Source organism: Callithrix jacchus, chromosome 2, assembly GCF_049354715.1.
Source record: "Callithrix jacchus isolate 240 chromosome 2, calJac240_pri, whole genome shotgun sequence".
Classification (NCBI taxonomy): Eukaryota; Metazoa; Chordata; class Mammalia; order Primates; family Cebidae; genus Callithrix; species Callithrix jacchus.
In genome coordinates this window covers 142,695,048-142,712,761 of record NC_133503.1, presented here as the reverse complement: position 1 = coordinate 142,712,761, position 17,714 = coordinate 142,695,048, and the positions used below count along the sequence as shown (strand labels likewise).

The following is a 17,714-nucleotide window of genomic DNA, read 5'->3' as shown; positions in this document are numbered from 1 at the left end:
ACCTCCTCATTTTCTCTGCCAGAGATGACTACAATTCTGAATTTGCTATTTATCACTTACAAGAAGAAATATTATTTGTTTCAGTATCTTTCAATATTATTCTTTAGCGTGTGTGTGACTTGGCTTAAGAACCAGTTACCATGTTTTATTCTGTTGCTATGGTGGTGGTGGAGGATGCAGGTCTTATGATAATGTGAAGAGTAATAGTATTATTGACTGCTTCCATGGCCTAGGTCGAGTGACTAAGTGTGTTATCTCCTGTAATCTTATCTGCCAGTTTGTAAGGTATTATCCCCCTTTTAGAGATGGGAATATTGGGAGCTTGGAAATTAAGTAAGTTGCTCAACTGCATGTGACTGTAAAAACTGGGTTGCAGACTGGGCGTGGTGGCTCACACCTGTAATCCCAGCCCATTGGGAGGCCAAGGCATGCAGATGGCTTCAGACCAGGAGTTTAAGACCAGCTTGGCTAGCATGGTGAAACTCCATCTCTGCTAAAAACAAAAATTAACTGGGCATGGTGATGCACTCCTGTAATCCTAGCTACTCAGGAGGCTGAGGCAGGAGGATTGCTTGAACCCGGGAGGTGGAGGTTGCAGTGAGCCGAGATTGTGCTATAGCACTCTAGCCTGAGTGACAGAGTGAGACCCTGTCTCAAAAACAACAACAAAAACAAACAAACAAACAAACAAAAAAAACTGCATTGCAGACCCATTTGTGCCTTATTCCAAGCCTGTAGTTTGAATCACTCTGCTCCCATCTTTCCAGGTACTTTTCTCCCTATATATAATATAGATTATTCTTATATCAATATAGAATAATTCTATCTTAATTTATAACTTGTTTTCCACCAAGCATATGTGATGAATATTTTCCTGGGGTCCATTGGGCTTTTGAGTCGGAATCCTGATTTTTGTCCATTTGGGTAGCTATATCCCCTTGCAAAGTTATGTACCTCTATGGGTTTAAACTGGAGATGATAATACCTATTACATACAATTGTTAGGATGTTGCAGTGCCTGATATATAATAAGGTCTCAATGTATTTTAGCTATTATGTTATACTTATGAAGGAAATTTAAGAAAATTATCTGTTCAGTAGTTTTCTTCCTTTTGAAACTTGATCAAGTATTGTTATAATGGTATAGTTTCACTGCATTTCAGTCAGCAAACATTTATTGAACATTCACTAAGTGCCAGGGCCTATAGCAGGTACTGGGGATACAGAAAAGAATAAACTTATTTCCTCACAACAGGGGAATTATAGAGACAATCTAATAATTATGTTCTGTTTTATATTATTATTATTATTTTATTTGTTGAGATAGGGTCTCACCCTGTCACCCAGGCCTGGAGTGCAGTGGTGCAAACTTAACACACTGCAACCTCCACCTCATAGGCTCAAGCGGTCCTCCCTTCTCAGCCTCCTGAGTAGCTGGGACAACACCTGGCTAATTTTTTTTTATTTTTTGTAGAGACAGGCCTCACTATGTTGCCAGGTTGGTCTTGAACCCTTAGGTTCAAGGGATCCACCCACCTTGGCCTCTCAAGGTGTTGGTATTACAGGCATGAGCCACTGCACCCAGCCAAATAATTATTTTCTGCTAAAGGAAAAAAAGATTTGTCAGATTCTTCACTGAATAAAAGTACTTTGCCTTTAATTTTTTTTATTACTACATTAAATTCTCCAAGTTTTTTTTAAATCTACCCTCAGTTTTCTTTAAAATGAAGCATATGGAAGCAGAGCAACAGTGAGGCTATAGTGGGTTCTTTCCTTCATATAAACCTTGACATCGTGTAGCTTCTCTACCTTTTATCATGCCTTGACATGACATGAACAAAACATGAACAAAGAAAATCCAAATAAATACAAACAAAATATAGAAAATGACATAGGAGGGAGAAAAAATGGATTCAGATTATTAGAGGTTTATATATTGTTTACAAGTGAGTTCTTCAAATACTGAGTGATTTCTGTATTAAATCATTTATTCCTATAATATTAATGCAGCATTCCTAAATGCAGCTATAGTTTTCCTGTTCTTCCTCATTAATTACCTGCTTTTGGGCCTACAGGGGACCTATTTCTCAAAGCCATTCTTGGTTCAGCTTTTAGTTCACATTTCAAAATAAGGCAAGGAAAAGATTAAAATTCTAGACTTCAAATGCAACATACATTGCACAAAAAATATGTCTGAATGTTTTCAAGATGGTGATCAGAGAACCACAGTGGGTAATTTTGTTTGAATTTTCAGTGATAGTGTTTGTTTAAATTAATTGACATTTGCTACATTTATTTGCTTGGAAAAGGTCAATCTATTATGTGGGGTTGGCAGGAAGCATGTGACAAAAATCAGTATTACATTTTTTTGTGAGAAAATATAGGTTATAGAAAGACAGTCTAAAGGTAAAATCACTAAAGTCTTGATAGTAATTTTCTCTGGTGTGATGATAGGTAATTTTTCTTCCTTAGTATATATGTGCATTTTCTTCTTGTGAATGAAAAGCCCATCCCAAATAAAAAAGATACTTTTCATTTTTACTACTGTTATGGCTAAATAGTTGACATTTACTGAGTGCTGTACTTACAGAATTCTCTAATCCCCTCAATAACTCTAGATAGTTGAGTCTATTGCCCCATTTTAGAGATGGAAAAACCAAATCCAAGAGAGACTAACTTTCCCCCTGTCATTCAGCTGCAGAGCAGGATTTCAAAAGGAGATCTTATTTTTCTCCAGAGTCTGGGCTTTCACTCTATAATAAAAGAGTAAAAAAGCAATTTTGGCAATTTTTTTCCTCTAAAACTAAAATATACATTTTGAAAGCAGTTGGCTTAAATAAAGCAATGGACCTTTTAACGTGGACAATTGATAGGAGATGCCCCAGCTCCTGTGCTTTGACAGTACTGGTAGTTAGCATGTGCAGTAGTAGTAAACTAGTTGATATACTGCAATCATTATTAACTAGTGCAATATGCTTGTGAGATGCATGCCTGAGGGAAGAATGAGGAACAGATGTTACCTGTGCTGCAGGACCACCAGCTATGCATGCTACAATCCCTCATGATTCTGAAGAGGAATGAGGCTGGAGTCCCCACACATGTGGCCCTCAAATGAGATTCTCTGTGCTGTCTGCCATCTTTTCATTGTCTGTCTTTTTTTTTTTTGGAAGGAAGAATGTCTACTCGTCCCTTCATCATTTAGTAAGTATTTATTGAGCAGCTATTATGGTCAGTCATTGTGCTAGTATTGGGGCAAAGCAGATGAAATTCAAACACAGTCTCTGCTTTTACTGACCTTTATTGCTATGTGAATATTCATGCCCATACTAACATTCCGGAAGTCAAAAAACATCATTTCTTGTGTGTTAATATTAGTCAAGTCCATGTATACCAAGGAAGTAATGTAGTGTGAATTGGTTCAGCTGTTTGACTTTTAAAAACATATATGTCTATATTAGAGTTCAAGGTTGATAAAAATTGCTCAGTCAACCTAGACTGACATTGATGTCCTGATTTATGCAAATGGATATGATTATGTATCCCACATACATGGTTGGATGACCACCTACACTTCAGAGAAAAAGGGGGTTGGGGGAGAGGCACCAGCCTCATTTCATTTTGAAAGAATTCTGTTTCCTTTTATTGGTCATGATCTCCACTTTGTGGATTATTTTCTAATTGAGTCCTAGATCACTTTCCATGTTAGATTTTTTCCAAGAACACTTATAAATGCACACAGTTACTTCTGTGATGCTGAGAATGCTTTGTGTACTTATATATATATCCTCAACACATAGGCAGATGGAAAAAAAACACCTCATCCTGCTTTGATGAGGCTACTCTCATGCAGGAGATGATGTTGGAGGTCAGGGCCAGACCCTGCCACTGGATCTCCTGACTTAATTAGAACAAGTTTTCTCAGGTTGCTATTAATAAATGTTATTACTGGGTATGGCAGAAGTAATACAGAACAAGGTTGGCCGGGAGGAGACACCACACCCCCGCCCACATTGCAGTAAAACTACTACTGCCTGCCTGTCACTTACATTTTCTTCTCTTTAACTCCAACAGGGAGGTACCTCCTTCCAAACCCGGTGGCGGGACAGGCCTGGCCGGCCTCTGCAGAGACGTCCAACCTCGTGCGCATGCGCAGCCAGGCCCTGGGGCAGTCGGCGCCCTCTCTCACCGCCAGCCTGGTGAGTGTCCGCGGGCGCCGGTGGAGGCTGCTCCAGCTCACCACCTCCCAAGGGACAACTTAAGTTAATTTAGACTTACCCACATGTGACGGTAAACACAGATTTGGCAATGTGAAATTCCTTGCTTTCAATGTGCTGGTTTCTACACCTGTACCCAGTTTGGAGGATTTCTCTCAATTTTGGCCCCATCTTTTGGAAAAGTTGCAAGAATAAGAAAAATTCTTAGAATACCAGTTTATCCTTTATCTAGCTTTGACTAATTAACGCCTGGCCCGATTAGCCTCATGATTTTCTTTCTCTTTATGTGTATGTGTATGTATGTGTGTATGTGTACATACACACATGATTTTTTGAGCTGTTTGAGAGTGCATCTTCTATCACAGACCTTTGTTATCACCATTAGCAACTTGAGTAAATTTATGGCTGATACAGTCCAGTTATCTACTCTGCCATCTGTATTTCAGTTTTATCAGTTGACTCATTAATGTCCTTTACAGTATTTTCCCTCCTCCAGTGTAGGTTTCAGTGTAGGGTCATGTGTTGCATTAAATTATCCCTCTTTTCAGCCCCCTTTAATCTGGAATCTTTCTGTAGTCTTTGTCTTTTATGACATTGACATTTTTGAAAAATATTTTTAATGGCTTATTTCTAAGGGAATATTTCTCATGTTGGTTTGTTTTCTCCTCATGGTGAGATTCAGGATTTTGCATTCCAGGTAAGAATGGTACGACACTGGTGATATCATATCCTCTCAGGGAATGAGGTTTGGAGGCCCATCACGTCCATCTGCCCCTCTCTGTGATACTAATTTTGATCATCCGGTCAGAATGTTGCCTGAATTCTCCACTGTAGTTACCACTTTCTCTCTGCAATCTATGAGCAACCTGGGAGGTACTTTCAAGCAATAAAAATTTTCCCCAAGAATCCATTGGTGATTCTTGCCTGGGCCATTCTTTTCTATGTTTGAAAATGGTGAGTTTTCAACTTCACTCTCCATAAATATGTGTGTATTTGTTAGTAGCATGGACTTGCACATTTCTATTTTATTCCCAGTGTAGACCTTTATATTTAATATGATGCTTATTAGAATTTTTTTTTTTTAATTTGCTGGTGGGCCTTTGTTTTGGCCTTTGGCTCAGCTTAGAAGTCTGTACAAGTTACTTTTGCTTGAGTAGTAGGGTTATATGATATGGAAATAGATTTTAAACATTTTTTATTGAAGGTACAAATGATTTATAAATCTGTGTATTGTGTCTTATAATTTTATGCATTGTTAATAAATTATGTTGGATATTTGGAAATAATGCAATAATGGGTAGAGATTTTGTTTAGGTCTAGCCTCTAGTCCTGCTTTTGCCATTAGATAGCTGTGTAAACTTGGACTAGTCCATTTCTCAAATTCTGTCACCTCATTTATACCTCTTAGAAAAGAAGAATCAGGAAATTCCAGAGAAGAAAGGGACTTTATAGATTCTTTAATGCCTCTTATTGATGTTTGCGGAGTTGCGTTGTACAGTAGGACATTCCTCACGCTGATGATCCTCTACCCCATTGCCCCTGTCTTAGAGCTGTAAGCCATTCTTCTCCCAACTCTGCCTGACATGTATCATGGCACACCTTTGCTTTTGTTCTTTGTTTATGCTGATTATCTCCCTGCTAGACTGCAAACCCCTTGAGGGCAGATTCTTGTCTGATTTTTACTTTCTAGTTTTCACTGCTCTCAGCACAATGCCTTGCACATAGAAGGCATTCAGTAAATAATGTTGAAGGAAAAAGTAATTATTTATGGAAAAGTGACAGATACCTTTAGTTGCAAGGTGAGCATGATGGTGTGATTCTTCATGCTGTAATGGGTGGCCTAATAAGGTCATCCATGTAAAACCTCTACGGCTTTGCTGGTCAGTGTGCATCTTACAATTGTGATTGGCCTTAAAGTCCATGTTACAGGCTAAATCCCTTCTAGTTTAACATTGGCCACTGAAAAAATATGGTGACAAAATTCGTGAAGAGATTATTAGTGTCTACATTCAAGGAAATTTCATTAGTCTGCATTTAAGCAATCATATAGTCACATTTGTTTACATATTTTGTGGATTCATTGAGTAACTTGAAGTGATATGTGTGTTCAAATGTGGGGGAATTGGAAAGACAAGGAACCAAATTGGGTTATGTCCAGACGATAGGATTACACTTGATATAACAATTCTACTACCAATTACAACAACATACATTTCAGAAAAGTATAGACCCTCAACATGAGAGTTATTAGTATGTTAGTAAGATATAAATGAAGGCCCTGAGGTTTGGTTGGTATGAATTTTAGTAAATGCATGACCTTTAGTGATTTAAATGCCATAGGCAAGATTGAAGGTATTGCTAACTACCTTCTCAAGGAGGAGATTAATTCCTAGCCTGAAGTATCCAGTTTTCCTTGGCAATGCTAAATGTAGTTGTGTTGCCTCTCCCAGACACATTGGGCATTTCAGATAAATGGCATGTTGCCAATTCATCCTAAGTAGCCTGGTAGCTGGCAGAATACATGCTCAGCCAGTGTCCGCCTGCTGGGACACCAGCCGGGAGTGCTGATGAAGTGTCAGATGTATACTTCATATACATTAATCTGAAGAGGGGAAAACTCATTTTCCCATTTGCTTCCTCCATCTTTCTGTCCCTCCCCACACACATGGGTAGTTTATCACAGAAGTCATAGTCGTCAAAAGCTGGGGGATTTATACTGATGCTGCTTTCTGCCAAGAAAGATGGAAATTTCAGGAGGTAAAATCAGGACCAGTGGCAACTTTTTTCTTTGTAGGCAGATAAGGTTGTAAGTCTGGAAGACAGAAGTTTAAAATCGCTTTTGTGGCCATCATCAGAATTCGTTACTCCTTTTGTACTTTAAAGTAATAGATAGATGGCAGAAGCACCATGAACATTTGTTTCCTGCATTTTTCTCCAATTTTCTGTTTGGTTGGAATCCTATGTTTCATCTTTTTTGTGTGAAGGTTTCATTCACATTCTTCCCATTGAGGTCCTTCTTGACCATCCTATTTCAAACTGTTCCCTATATTGCTTGTCATATATCTCATTTCCTTCATTCATTTTTCTCCATAGTATATCATTGTCCAGTATACTATGTAGTTTGCTTATTGTATTATATATCTCTTACTACTCTAATGTAAATTTCATGAAGGCAGAGATAATTCTGTTTCCCCAGCCATTTCTCCAGTGCCTAGAATAGTGCCTGGCACATAGTAGGGTGCTGAGTAAACTTGTTGAATACCTAAACATACGTCTCCCTTCTGTACATTTTCAGTGCTCTAGAACAGGCTCTTGTAACTTTATGGTTTTGTTTTTAATCTGTGATGTTTTATGTTTACATTATGTAGCCTTACTAAGAAGCTATTCTTTAAGCCAGAGAGAAATTAGCCATGTAAACTTTATTCAGGAATTAAGCTGTAATGGTTCAGTTAGAAAATGAGAATGAAAGGGAAAAGCAGAGTGGTTGAGAGCATGGGCTGCCTGAGCTCAACTCCAGCATCTACCATTTATTAGCCTCAGTTAGGGCTAACTGTGTGGACTTCAGTTTCTTCCTTTGTGAAGTGGGACTGTTGGTGGTAATAACCTCATAAGGTTACTGTGAGGATTAAATGAGTGAACTCTTGTGCAGTACTTTGCATAGTGGTGCCTGTCACTGAGGAAATGTTATCATTAATGTTCTTGGAGTTGGTAGGAAAAGTATTTCTTGGAGGTTGTGAGGTAGCTTTAGGTGGCTGGTATTATCCAGAAGGGAAGAAAACAAGCACTTTTCCCTTAGGAGATTTAAATTGAGGTAGGAGTTTAACCTTTTGTCCTTACCTTGCATGAGGAAGAGTAGCTTGTTTCTTTCCTTCCTTCCTTCCTTCCTTCCTTCCTTCCTTCCTTCCTTCCTTCCTTCCTTCCTTCCTTCCTTCCTTCCTTCCTTCTTTTCTCTTTTCTTTTCTTTCTTTCCTTAAAATGTGCCAACCAAACTGAAGGAGATCTAGAATTCTTAACTTTTTCAAAGGGACAAGGTGCTTTCAGATACTGTATTTTAACTTTAAAATATTAGGTTAGGTGGTATAATTTTATGTTTCTTCAGTGGCTGTCTTTTGACATCACATACATTTCTTTTAATGGAAAAATTATATTTCATGATGTTCTATAAATATTAAAACCAAACTCTTTAAACTAATATATTCAAAGAGCCTTGATGAATATTCATCTTTTTCCGTTTGCAAAAAAAAAATGCATTATAAGAAGTCAAGGAAAATTCACTAAATGTATGCAAAAGTGTATTTTTCCTTTTTAATTCATTCAGAATGTGGAGACATAATGTCAGCATTTATTTAGGGTACAGACTTTATTTGCAGTCGTTTAATATTATATCAATACTTCATTAGCCTTATAGCTCAAACACAGAAACCTGATCCGAAGTCCAATTAGTTAACTCTGAGAGAGTATCTGTTAAATATTGATGTAGGAACAATTTGAATGACCTTGAATAAATTGCTTAACAAAGGTTGTAGAATTCATCTATGAATTAACATTTCTCTATTGCCATCATGACTCAATTCAAAGGCTGCATAATATTCCAGTATATTGATTTATCATAATTTATTAAACTATTTCCCCTTTTAGGTTATTTTCAGGTTTTTCCTACTGTGAATAATGGGAATGAGTAGATTTTAAATAAGCCCTTATTTGCCTCTAATGATTACATCAGGTAGATTCTTGGAGTGGGATTATTGGGGCAAAGAATATGAGCATTGTTGAGGTTCTCCATAGCTCTTGCTAAGATGTTTCTAGGGATGCCATACAAATTTGTCTTTTAGAATGGTAAAGTTCATCTCACTTTACCCTGGTCAGCAGTCAATATTGTCATCATTAAAATGGCTGGTTTGGTTATAAAATAATCATTCTTTTAAATTTATGCTTTAGTGAAATCGATATGGTTATTGGACCTGTTGAAGTCTTACACTAAAGCCAGTGGATAAAGCAAATGTGAAATTAGGGTTATCTGTGCTGCCTCTTGTAACATCTTTCTTTTATTCCCAAATCAGCTTACCAAACCAACTGTTGGTAACCTGTATTGCTCTTGGGATGCAGGAACTGCTGAGTGTGATTACAATGTGTGTAGCTGAAGGCATTATTCCACGACTCAGAGTTTTTTTCATCTGGAAAGTAGTAATCTCAATTGTGAAATAGTGCCTTCAGCTGTGGACATTATAATCAGAGTCTCTGGAGTGTTTGTATTCCAGGAGTAATACATCTCATAGTTATTACCCTCTGAGCTAGGTTCTGTTTATAGTGAAGGGGTGAATTTTCATAACTCAGTACTGAAAAAGCAGTAGGGAGCCCTGAGCAGATTATTATAGGTCAGGCCTAATTCGTGAAGGTAAATCTCATTATAGGCTCACCTGGGCCCATCCACAGAGTAGCTGGTTTAACATGAGTCTGTAAATCAAAGATCAGCTTAAAATGAAGTCTAAAATCCTCTCTGTAATCCAACTATTGTTTCTGTAAAGAGATTCTCTAAATGTGTATTCTTACTGTAAACATGCTTGGGTGCCTAACCGGTAATTATCAGGTATGTGAAGGACATTGCGAATCGGTCTATGAATGAGTGAAGAGCTACATATTTGGGGGAGAAGTTTGTTTTTCCTAAAATGAAATTCTACTCAGAGCAGCCACTTAAAATGTCCTTGTGTTTTAGTATTTTTTCTTTTCATTTTGTGAAGATTAAAAAATGTTTATTACCTTCTGTAGGTGTTGTCCTTCCTGGAAAGGATGGGGCATCAGCTGGAGCAGCTCTCTGCATGGGCTGCTGTGTGGGTCTCTGCGTGGGTGTGCCTGGACAGATGAGTCAAGTGTGGACTTCTTGTTATCAAAGGCCCATTTGACAGTCAGTGAGGCAAGTGGTGCCCATATAGACTGTGTGGGATTTAAAGAATAGAAGCACATGCCCTCTTTTAATTATTTACCATTACAGAGGGGACCAAAACAAATTTGAAACAGCAATATTACACATATATGTACATAGATTTCTATGCGTTAGAGCTTATTTATTACCTGTTTACCCAACTGGTGTACCCATTTAGGAGGTGGCCAACTTGTCCACCAAGCATAAAGAGATGACCCATAGGGTGGTAAATGCCTGCACCTAGCTGTCCTATTCCTTACTGTATCTGTAGCACCAACAACAGTACCTGGCCTGTAATTAGTACTTAGAGAATACTTATTTATTAAACAAACACAGGAGATCTTTCTGTCGTTTTCAGAGGCTCCTGGTGTGCTGTTTCCTGGTGCCCAGTTGAATGGTTAGGCTGTTCAGGATTTTACCGGCTTCCATGTCTGAGGAAATGATTAAGGTAAGGTGGCAAAGCAGTGACGGCCACTGTTACAGAAGTGCCCACTGGTGTGGACAGGTTCCTCTCTGGTGTACTGCTGGAGTGACACAGTTTGTCCTTTCTGGAATCCTATTTCCTCCCATGGTAAAATATCAGCATTGACCTGTTTGCTGTCTTATTCTCAAAAGAAGCCAAGAAATCCATAATAATTAGACAGCAGTTTGTTGGGAGAAAGGTGTTGGGATGTAGCATTTCCTGTCTTGGGAAAAATGAAAAATTATCCTTTTACTTCATAAGCTTCTTAGGAAATTCCTTTTATTGTGGCTCTGGGAAAACATTCCTCCATATGTTTCCTACCTTGTTTTCTAGATATAGTTTTATGGTTAGTATGATGAGTAGAAGTGGTCATTATACTTATTTCTGGTTCATTGGCACCTGAAGCTTCAGTCTACTGTGGGATTCTGAATCAGTGTATTCCTCAGGATGCTTATTGATCAGTTACTTGGCTATTAATGGATTCCCTCTTATTCAACTAGTATGAAAAGCTATATGACACATGGTCTTGCTTTTAAGAAGTCTGTAAACTAGTTGGAAGAAGACTTCTGGAAATCTGAGAGCAAGGTAGAAGATAAACATGCTGGAGAGTTTTCAGCCATGAGAATTCATAGAAGCAGAAGAATGACTTGACCTGCAGGTGTCTGGAAAAACTTCGCAACTTGAACTGAGTGTTCAACGTTGAGTAGGTTTTGGTTAGGCAAGATTCAAGGCCAAGTAGAAATTGTATACAGTGCGATGTGGTAGGAAGTGGTAGATAAAGTAGATAAAGGTGGACAGTGCAGTAGACAGTAATGTTGTTCCTTCCTTCCCTCCCTCCCTCCCTCCTCCCTCCTTCTTCTTCTTCTTCTTCCTCCTCCTCCTCCTCCTCCTCTTCTTTTTTTTTTTTTGAGACAGAGTCTCGCACTGTCACCCGGGCTAGAGTGCAGTGGTGCAATCTCGGCTCACTGGGACCTCCACCCCCAGGGTTGAAGTGATTCTTCTGCCTCAGCCTCCCAAGTAGCTGGGATTACAGGCACCTACCACCACTCCCAGCAATTTTTTTGTATTTTTAGTAGAGACGGGTTTCACTGTGTTGGCCAGGCTGGTCTTGAACTCCTGACCTGGTGATCTGTTTGCCTCGGCCTCCCAAAGTACTGGGATTACAGGTGTGAGCCACTGGGCCTGGCCACATTTCTTCTCAATGTGATATTTCTAGGATAGATAAGAAGGCAGAGGAACCTCCTGAAAACTCAGAGGCTCATGGATATCAGTGATCAAATGAATTCTGACTTAATCTGCACTCTAGAAACCACCAGCAGCAGCATCATGGTGATGTCATATGAGGTGGATGAGGGAGCCTTCACTTAATTTTCCTAAGTTTAGCAAGTCTTTTTAATGTAGGAAATCTCCAAGGTAGAAATCATGGTATCTTCTAGTACTTTAGCCAAAAGGAAGTAAGTCTGTGTGTTTGTTAGATTCAGTGGCTAGATATTCATCGTGGCCTACTGGATTGTGAGATCTTTGTGATCTGACACTGGTAATTCGTTTTTAAGTGAAATGTGGAGCAATGTGATAACGTCCCACTTAGCTCTTTGTGATATACTAAATCTTATTGTTCAGGGCACATAGAGATCGAGACCATCCTGGTCAACAAGGTGAAACCCCGTCTCTACTAAAAATACAAAAATTAGCTGGGCATGGTGGTACCCACCTGTAGTCCCAGCTACTCGGGAGGCTGAGGCAGGAGAACTGCTTGAACCCAGGAGGCGGAGGTTGCGGTGAGCCGAGATCGTGCCATTGCACTCCAGTCTGGGTAACAACAGTGACACTCCGTCTCAAAAAAAAAAAAAAATCTTCAACAATGAGTGCTAAGTAATGGCAGGCATTTTTACAAATAATACATGAAGGTATGAAGCCCTTGCTCAAGTTTTCATAATTTTGACCCTATACTAGGACTGGTTGTCATTCCAAGCCCTAGTGCTTCTTCAGGTTTGTTTCCTCAGATCCCAGACTTCTGTTTCTTCCATCTGTCTTACTTATATGTCTCTGTATCTTTCTTTCCAAGGTGATCCACTACCAGAATTCAAGAAAACCTGAATTCTTCTCTAGATGGTCTCTATTCTAGACCGTCTAAAAATTGAAGATACATTATTGTTTTCACAGTAGGATTCTGTATTTACTGAGTAATAACTGGGTTCTAGTATGTCCTGGATGGATATGTAACCCCAGGAAAACAGGGGTATACATTTATAATTCTTTTCACAAGAATTAATGCCTCTTCTAGTACTGTTAAGTATGAAATATCTCTTCATTGCCTATAACCAGTGTCTTTTTCTTTGATTAGAGATGCCTCCTGCCTTGTTTATATGGGTGCTTAGTTAGGTTCATATGGGTATTTCTTTCATTGTTTGTCTGTATAAGGGTAAGTTGGCATTTCTCTCCCTTTGGTTTCTGAAATACAGTGATGACGTTTAGCTTTATAAATATTGTGAACAGGTGATACTTTGTCCTCCCTTTTTATAAAGCTCAGATTTAATAGTCATTAATTCAACCTGGAAACATTTCTGAGTTTTGTTCTCATTTTCTAGAAACATTCATCTCCTTGACAGATTCACATGGATGGGGGGGAGGGTTGAGGGTTTCTCATCTTTAAGTGCCCCTGGAGTTCGTCACAGTAACTGGCGATAGTGAGGCACCTGCCACTTTTTTTCCTCTGACATCAGACTCCTCTTCCCAGACTCTTCCTTATTCTGGAAAGAAAAGTCTTCTCTATACCACTCTCTTCTCTGCCTGGACAATACCTGTTGCTACTTGAGTGCATGCACTGCCTCTTCCTTGCCTTCTTTACCCACCTTCACCCCAACCGAGGTTACATGACCCTCCTTGGAATTGTGCATGTTGGAACCAGAGCATTTATTATATAATTATATAGGACTGGAAGCATTTCTTCCTGCCTATTCCCCCTTCTCTCATCATTCCTGAATGGCCTGACTGCCTAAAGAACCCAGAAAAATGAGCTGTAGCTGTTGAAGACATGAATCTAGGATATTGCCTTGTGTGGGCTCTTTTAAATGATACCAGATGATATATGGACTTATATTGGGTTGTGCCCATAGCATCTCTACATTTTAATTGAGCTTTGAGAGCCCTCTTTTTGAATATGAACCCTGGAATTGGAGAATTTCATGGATGGAACAGATAGATTTGGGGTCACCCCTTTCTCGTTGTCCAGAGGGATCACACTCTGTGTGGCCCTAACCGAAATTGTGACCAGTTGTATAAGTACTTGATTTAGAATTCAATTATAGGCAGTTTAGAGTAATGTTAAGAGCATGGGCTCCAGTGCCTGGCTACCTGGGTTGGAGTCTTACTTTACCACTTACTAGATATGTGACCTTGACCAAGGAATATAACCTTCCCACGCATCTGGAAAATGGGCATATTGATAGTACTTATCTCATGTTGTTGTTGTTGCTGAAATCAAGTGAGATCATACAACTGAGGCTATCCACTTGGAACACAGAAGACCACAATGAATATTAACTATTATTATCATCTTAGACAAGAGGAGCTGATGTATTATTAGATTATGGAATTTAAGTTTCATTAACTGCACATCCAAAGTTTACGGTTTATAGAACTGATGAAGCTGGCCTTGTGAAGATAAGCCTTTCTACGATTCTTTTCAGATAACTGCAGATCGGCTATGCTTTTTCCAGGGTAGTTTATCAGACATGAGGCTTGTTTGAGATTAGAAGTTATGAGGAAAGGATAATAAAACATCTTTGACATGAGTAGACTTTAAGAGATGATGCCTTAAAATAAAGAGGCATTCTTTCAGTTACATTTTGGTAGATGGGATAAAGAAAAGGTGGGTACATATACACCATTGAGTATTATGCTGCCATAACAATGAACAAGATCATTCCTTTGCAAGAACATGGATAGAGCTGGAGGCCATTATCCTCAGCAAATTATCGCAGGAACAGAAAACCAAATACTGCATGTTCTAACTTATAAGTGGGAGCTAAATGATGAGAACACATGGAAACAAAGTGGGGAATAACAGACACTGGGCCTGCTTGAGCGTGGAGGGTTGGAAGAGGGAGAGGATCAGGAAAAATAACTAAGGGATACTAGGCTTAATGCCTGAGTTATGAAATAAGCCGTACAGCAAACCCCCATGACACAGGTATACCTATGTAACAAACCTGCATTTGTATCCCTGAACTTAAAAGTTAAAAAAAAAAAACAAATAAATAGGCAACTAGAAAAAAGAAACCCAACTCCTTTCTTTTTATTCCTCTCATTGGATTACGCAGAAAGATTACACAAAAGATCAGGAACCTGCTCTTTGTGAATCTTCTTTTTGTATAAAAAATATGACTTGTAGGTGTTCATCATATACAACAAAAAATGTAACTTGTACCAAAGTCTTACTCTCTTTTTAGTTAACATTTTGTATACTACTACTGCAGTACACGTGTATTTGGACCTTTAGAATATTCACAGTTTTTTACTGAAAGTGTTGTTAATATTGCCATCTTTTTTTTGCCTTTGCCAAATTTAACTATCATTTGACCAGGTGTAACAAAGTTAGATGCCTGTTGGGCCTCTAACATTTTTTCTGGCTCAGCCTATCAATAAAAACATTTTTTTTAGTATGCCTCCTTAATATGTAAATGTATTTTAATGTGATTTTTATGTTTCGAGGAGGTACTGAAAGTATTTTAACAGGCCTGTGTTAAAGGACATTTACTGTAGAATTTCAGAAGGGACCTGGAGGCAAATTCTTTTGCCACCATCATGGAGAGAAGAATCTTGGGGTAGGTGATAGGGAGGTTAAGGTGTACTTGGAAGTTTGTGGCCGTGACTATCAGCCAACCTGTAAGGAAGTGTGTTAGCCATCAGTAATGGTACATACCAATTATCAGCCTGAATATCAATGTATGAAATGTTCTATGAAAACTCATGTTCTAGTATTTGTTTTCTAAACCCCAGTTGATTATATTGTGCACCACTGGGGTGCCTGTACCTTGATTTTTAGACCGCTGGAATAAACCACAAGGTCTGCTTTTTAAATCAGCTACAGTAGAGCTTTACTGATTAAAAAGAGTTTTCAATATTCAGTGAAGCTGTCTGTCTTTTCTTTTTGGAAAGGTTTATTTTATTTTTAAGTGGAAAAATAGCAGATCTTTGTTACACATGTCATTAACTGCCACTAAATTGACACAAGTGTTGACAGCTATTGTGAGAACTATTTCAAAGCTAATTATGTTAATTAGAATGTAACATACCAGTAATTGCATGTATTCAAACATCATACCATCACTTTTTGTGTTTTCTTTTCCAGATGTAAGACATTCATTTGTTGCTTGAAAAGCTGCAGAATTATAACTAAGATAACAAATAATTGTCAGCAAATAAAATTGGTTCCTTAGAAATATACTCTAATTGGTTAGCTATGTAAAAGACAGAAATAAATGTTAGCATGTTAAGAATATAAATTAGAAATTGCTTATGAAATCCTTAGTTTTGGGCTTTTCATTTAAATAAGCCCTCTTATTGCAATTAATATTATCGTTTGGTTTATGACCCTTAAAAATATATTCCCTTTCAGCATTTCTTGGGGTTCTAATTTAGCTTTCTTATACATGTTAGACGATTTGCAATTTAGATTTTAATTTGATTTCTATTCTTTCAAATACCATTTTTCTTGTATTTCATTTTTATTTAAAGCATGATTCTCTCTGTATTCATGGAAGCTAGGCATAAACAAACTGCTAGAAAAATCAAGCTATTAAGTGAGCTGAGAACATAAAACATTTTAATAGGAATTTCTTATAACTAAACTAAGTATTTGAGAGCTCAACCAGAGAATTATGGCTTCTTGGAAACAAACTTTATGCGACTTAGTGTTCCTAGTCTACCCTCTCTTACAGGTCTTTTAAAAAAAAAATAGGATTTTTATTGTTGCCTTTAAATCTTTGCCAGTTTTTGCATATGTAAAGGGTTAACTGTGTCTCTGCTTGATGACTTGGGGGCCATCACTTGTTTGAACTTGTTTGAACACTGAGTTTTGGTCTCTGTAGAACTTTAGAGTTTTGAGTATATTTTTTTCTATTGAGAGTCTTAGCATGAGTGTCTCTCTTCTAATTTGAGAGTGTGGGGATTGTTTTATTTTTCCAGTTGTGATCCTCATAAATCACCCCAACACTTTCAGTGCCATGACCTTAATTCTCTAGGACATGCAATATACCTTTCCCAATTAAGTGGACTCATGGTCTGGCTCAAGGGTGATATTATCAGAACGGAAGAACACTTCTTCTTGACCCCTCTTAGAATGACCACTGTGTAATTCTGCTTGCCTATACGGGGTTCTGCCTTATTTTCTCCTAAGATTTTTATTCACTGTTTTGGAGGCTGCTTTCTTCCTTAGCATACAGGCTCTTGGCTTTGCTTTATTTATTAACTGTTCTTCAAAACATAGCAGATGATGAAAAAGACTGGCATGTTTGAGGTTGAGAAACTTAGGACTGAATTCTAGTACTGACATTTCTTGGCTCTGTAATTTTGGACATCTGTTTCTTAACCTCATGGGACTTGGGGGTCTCCATTAATAAAACAGGAATGGTTAATCCTGGCAACATTGTTTTAACAATTGTGGGACATAATTCATATCAGAGCAGACTGCTAAGTATTGGGTGTTCTTTGTGTATTTCTCCATATACATGAGTCTGTTTCTGGACTCTATTTTGTAGTTGGTCAATCCATCTATCCCTGTGCCAGTGTCACGTTTTCTCAATTACTGTAACTTTTAACAAGCCTAAATAACTGATCGAGAAAGTTCCCTCATGCTGTGGTTGATCTTCAAGAGTGTTGGCTGTTTTTGGCAGGTTTATCTTCTGTTTGAATTTGCTCATGAAATTCTGTAAGCTGATTGAGATTTTGATTAAAATTACATTAAAAGTGTAGATCAATTTGGGAACATTGACATTTTTATTATGCTGGGTTTTACTATTCTACAGCATGGTATATTACTCCGTTTACTTAGGACTTTAATGTTTTTCAATAACGTTTTATTTTTTACAGAAAGAATTTGTACATCCCTTGTTAG

The 17,714-nt window shown here is 38.1% G+C and overlaps 1 protein-coding gene across 9 annotated transcripts in view; it reads left to right on the top strand.

Annotated features, from left to right (window-relative positions):
• MAST4 (microtubule associated serine/threonine kinase family member 4) overlaps positions 1 to 17,714 on the top strand; it is a 581,015-nt gene that overhangs the window by 184,262 nt on the left and 379,039 nt on the right. For all 9 annotated transcript variants that reach the window (XM_054252224.2, XM_035291493.3, XM_078365414.1 and 6 more), the window contains one exon: positions 4,072 to 4,196. In XM_054252224.2, the coding sequence (XP_054108199.2) occupies positions 4,072 to 4,196 (125 nt within the window). The remainder of the gene's footprint in view (positions 1 to 4,071; positions 4,197 to 17,714) is intronic.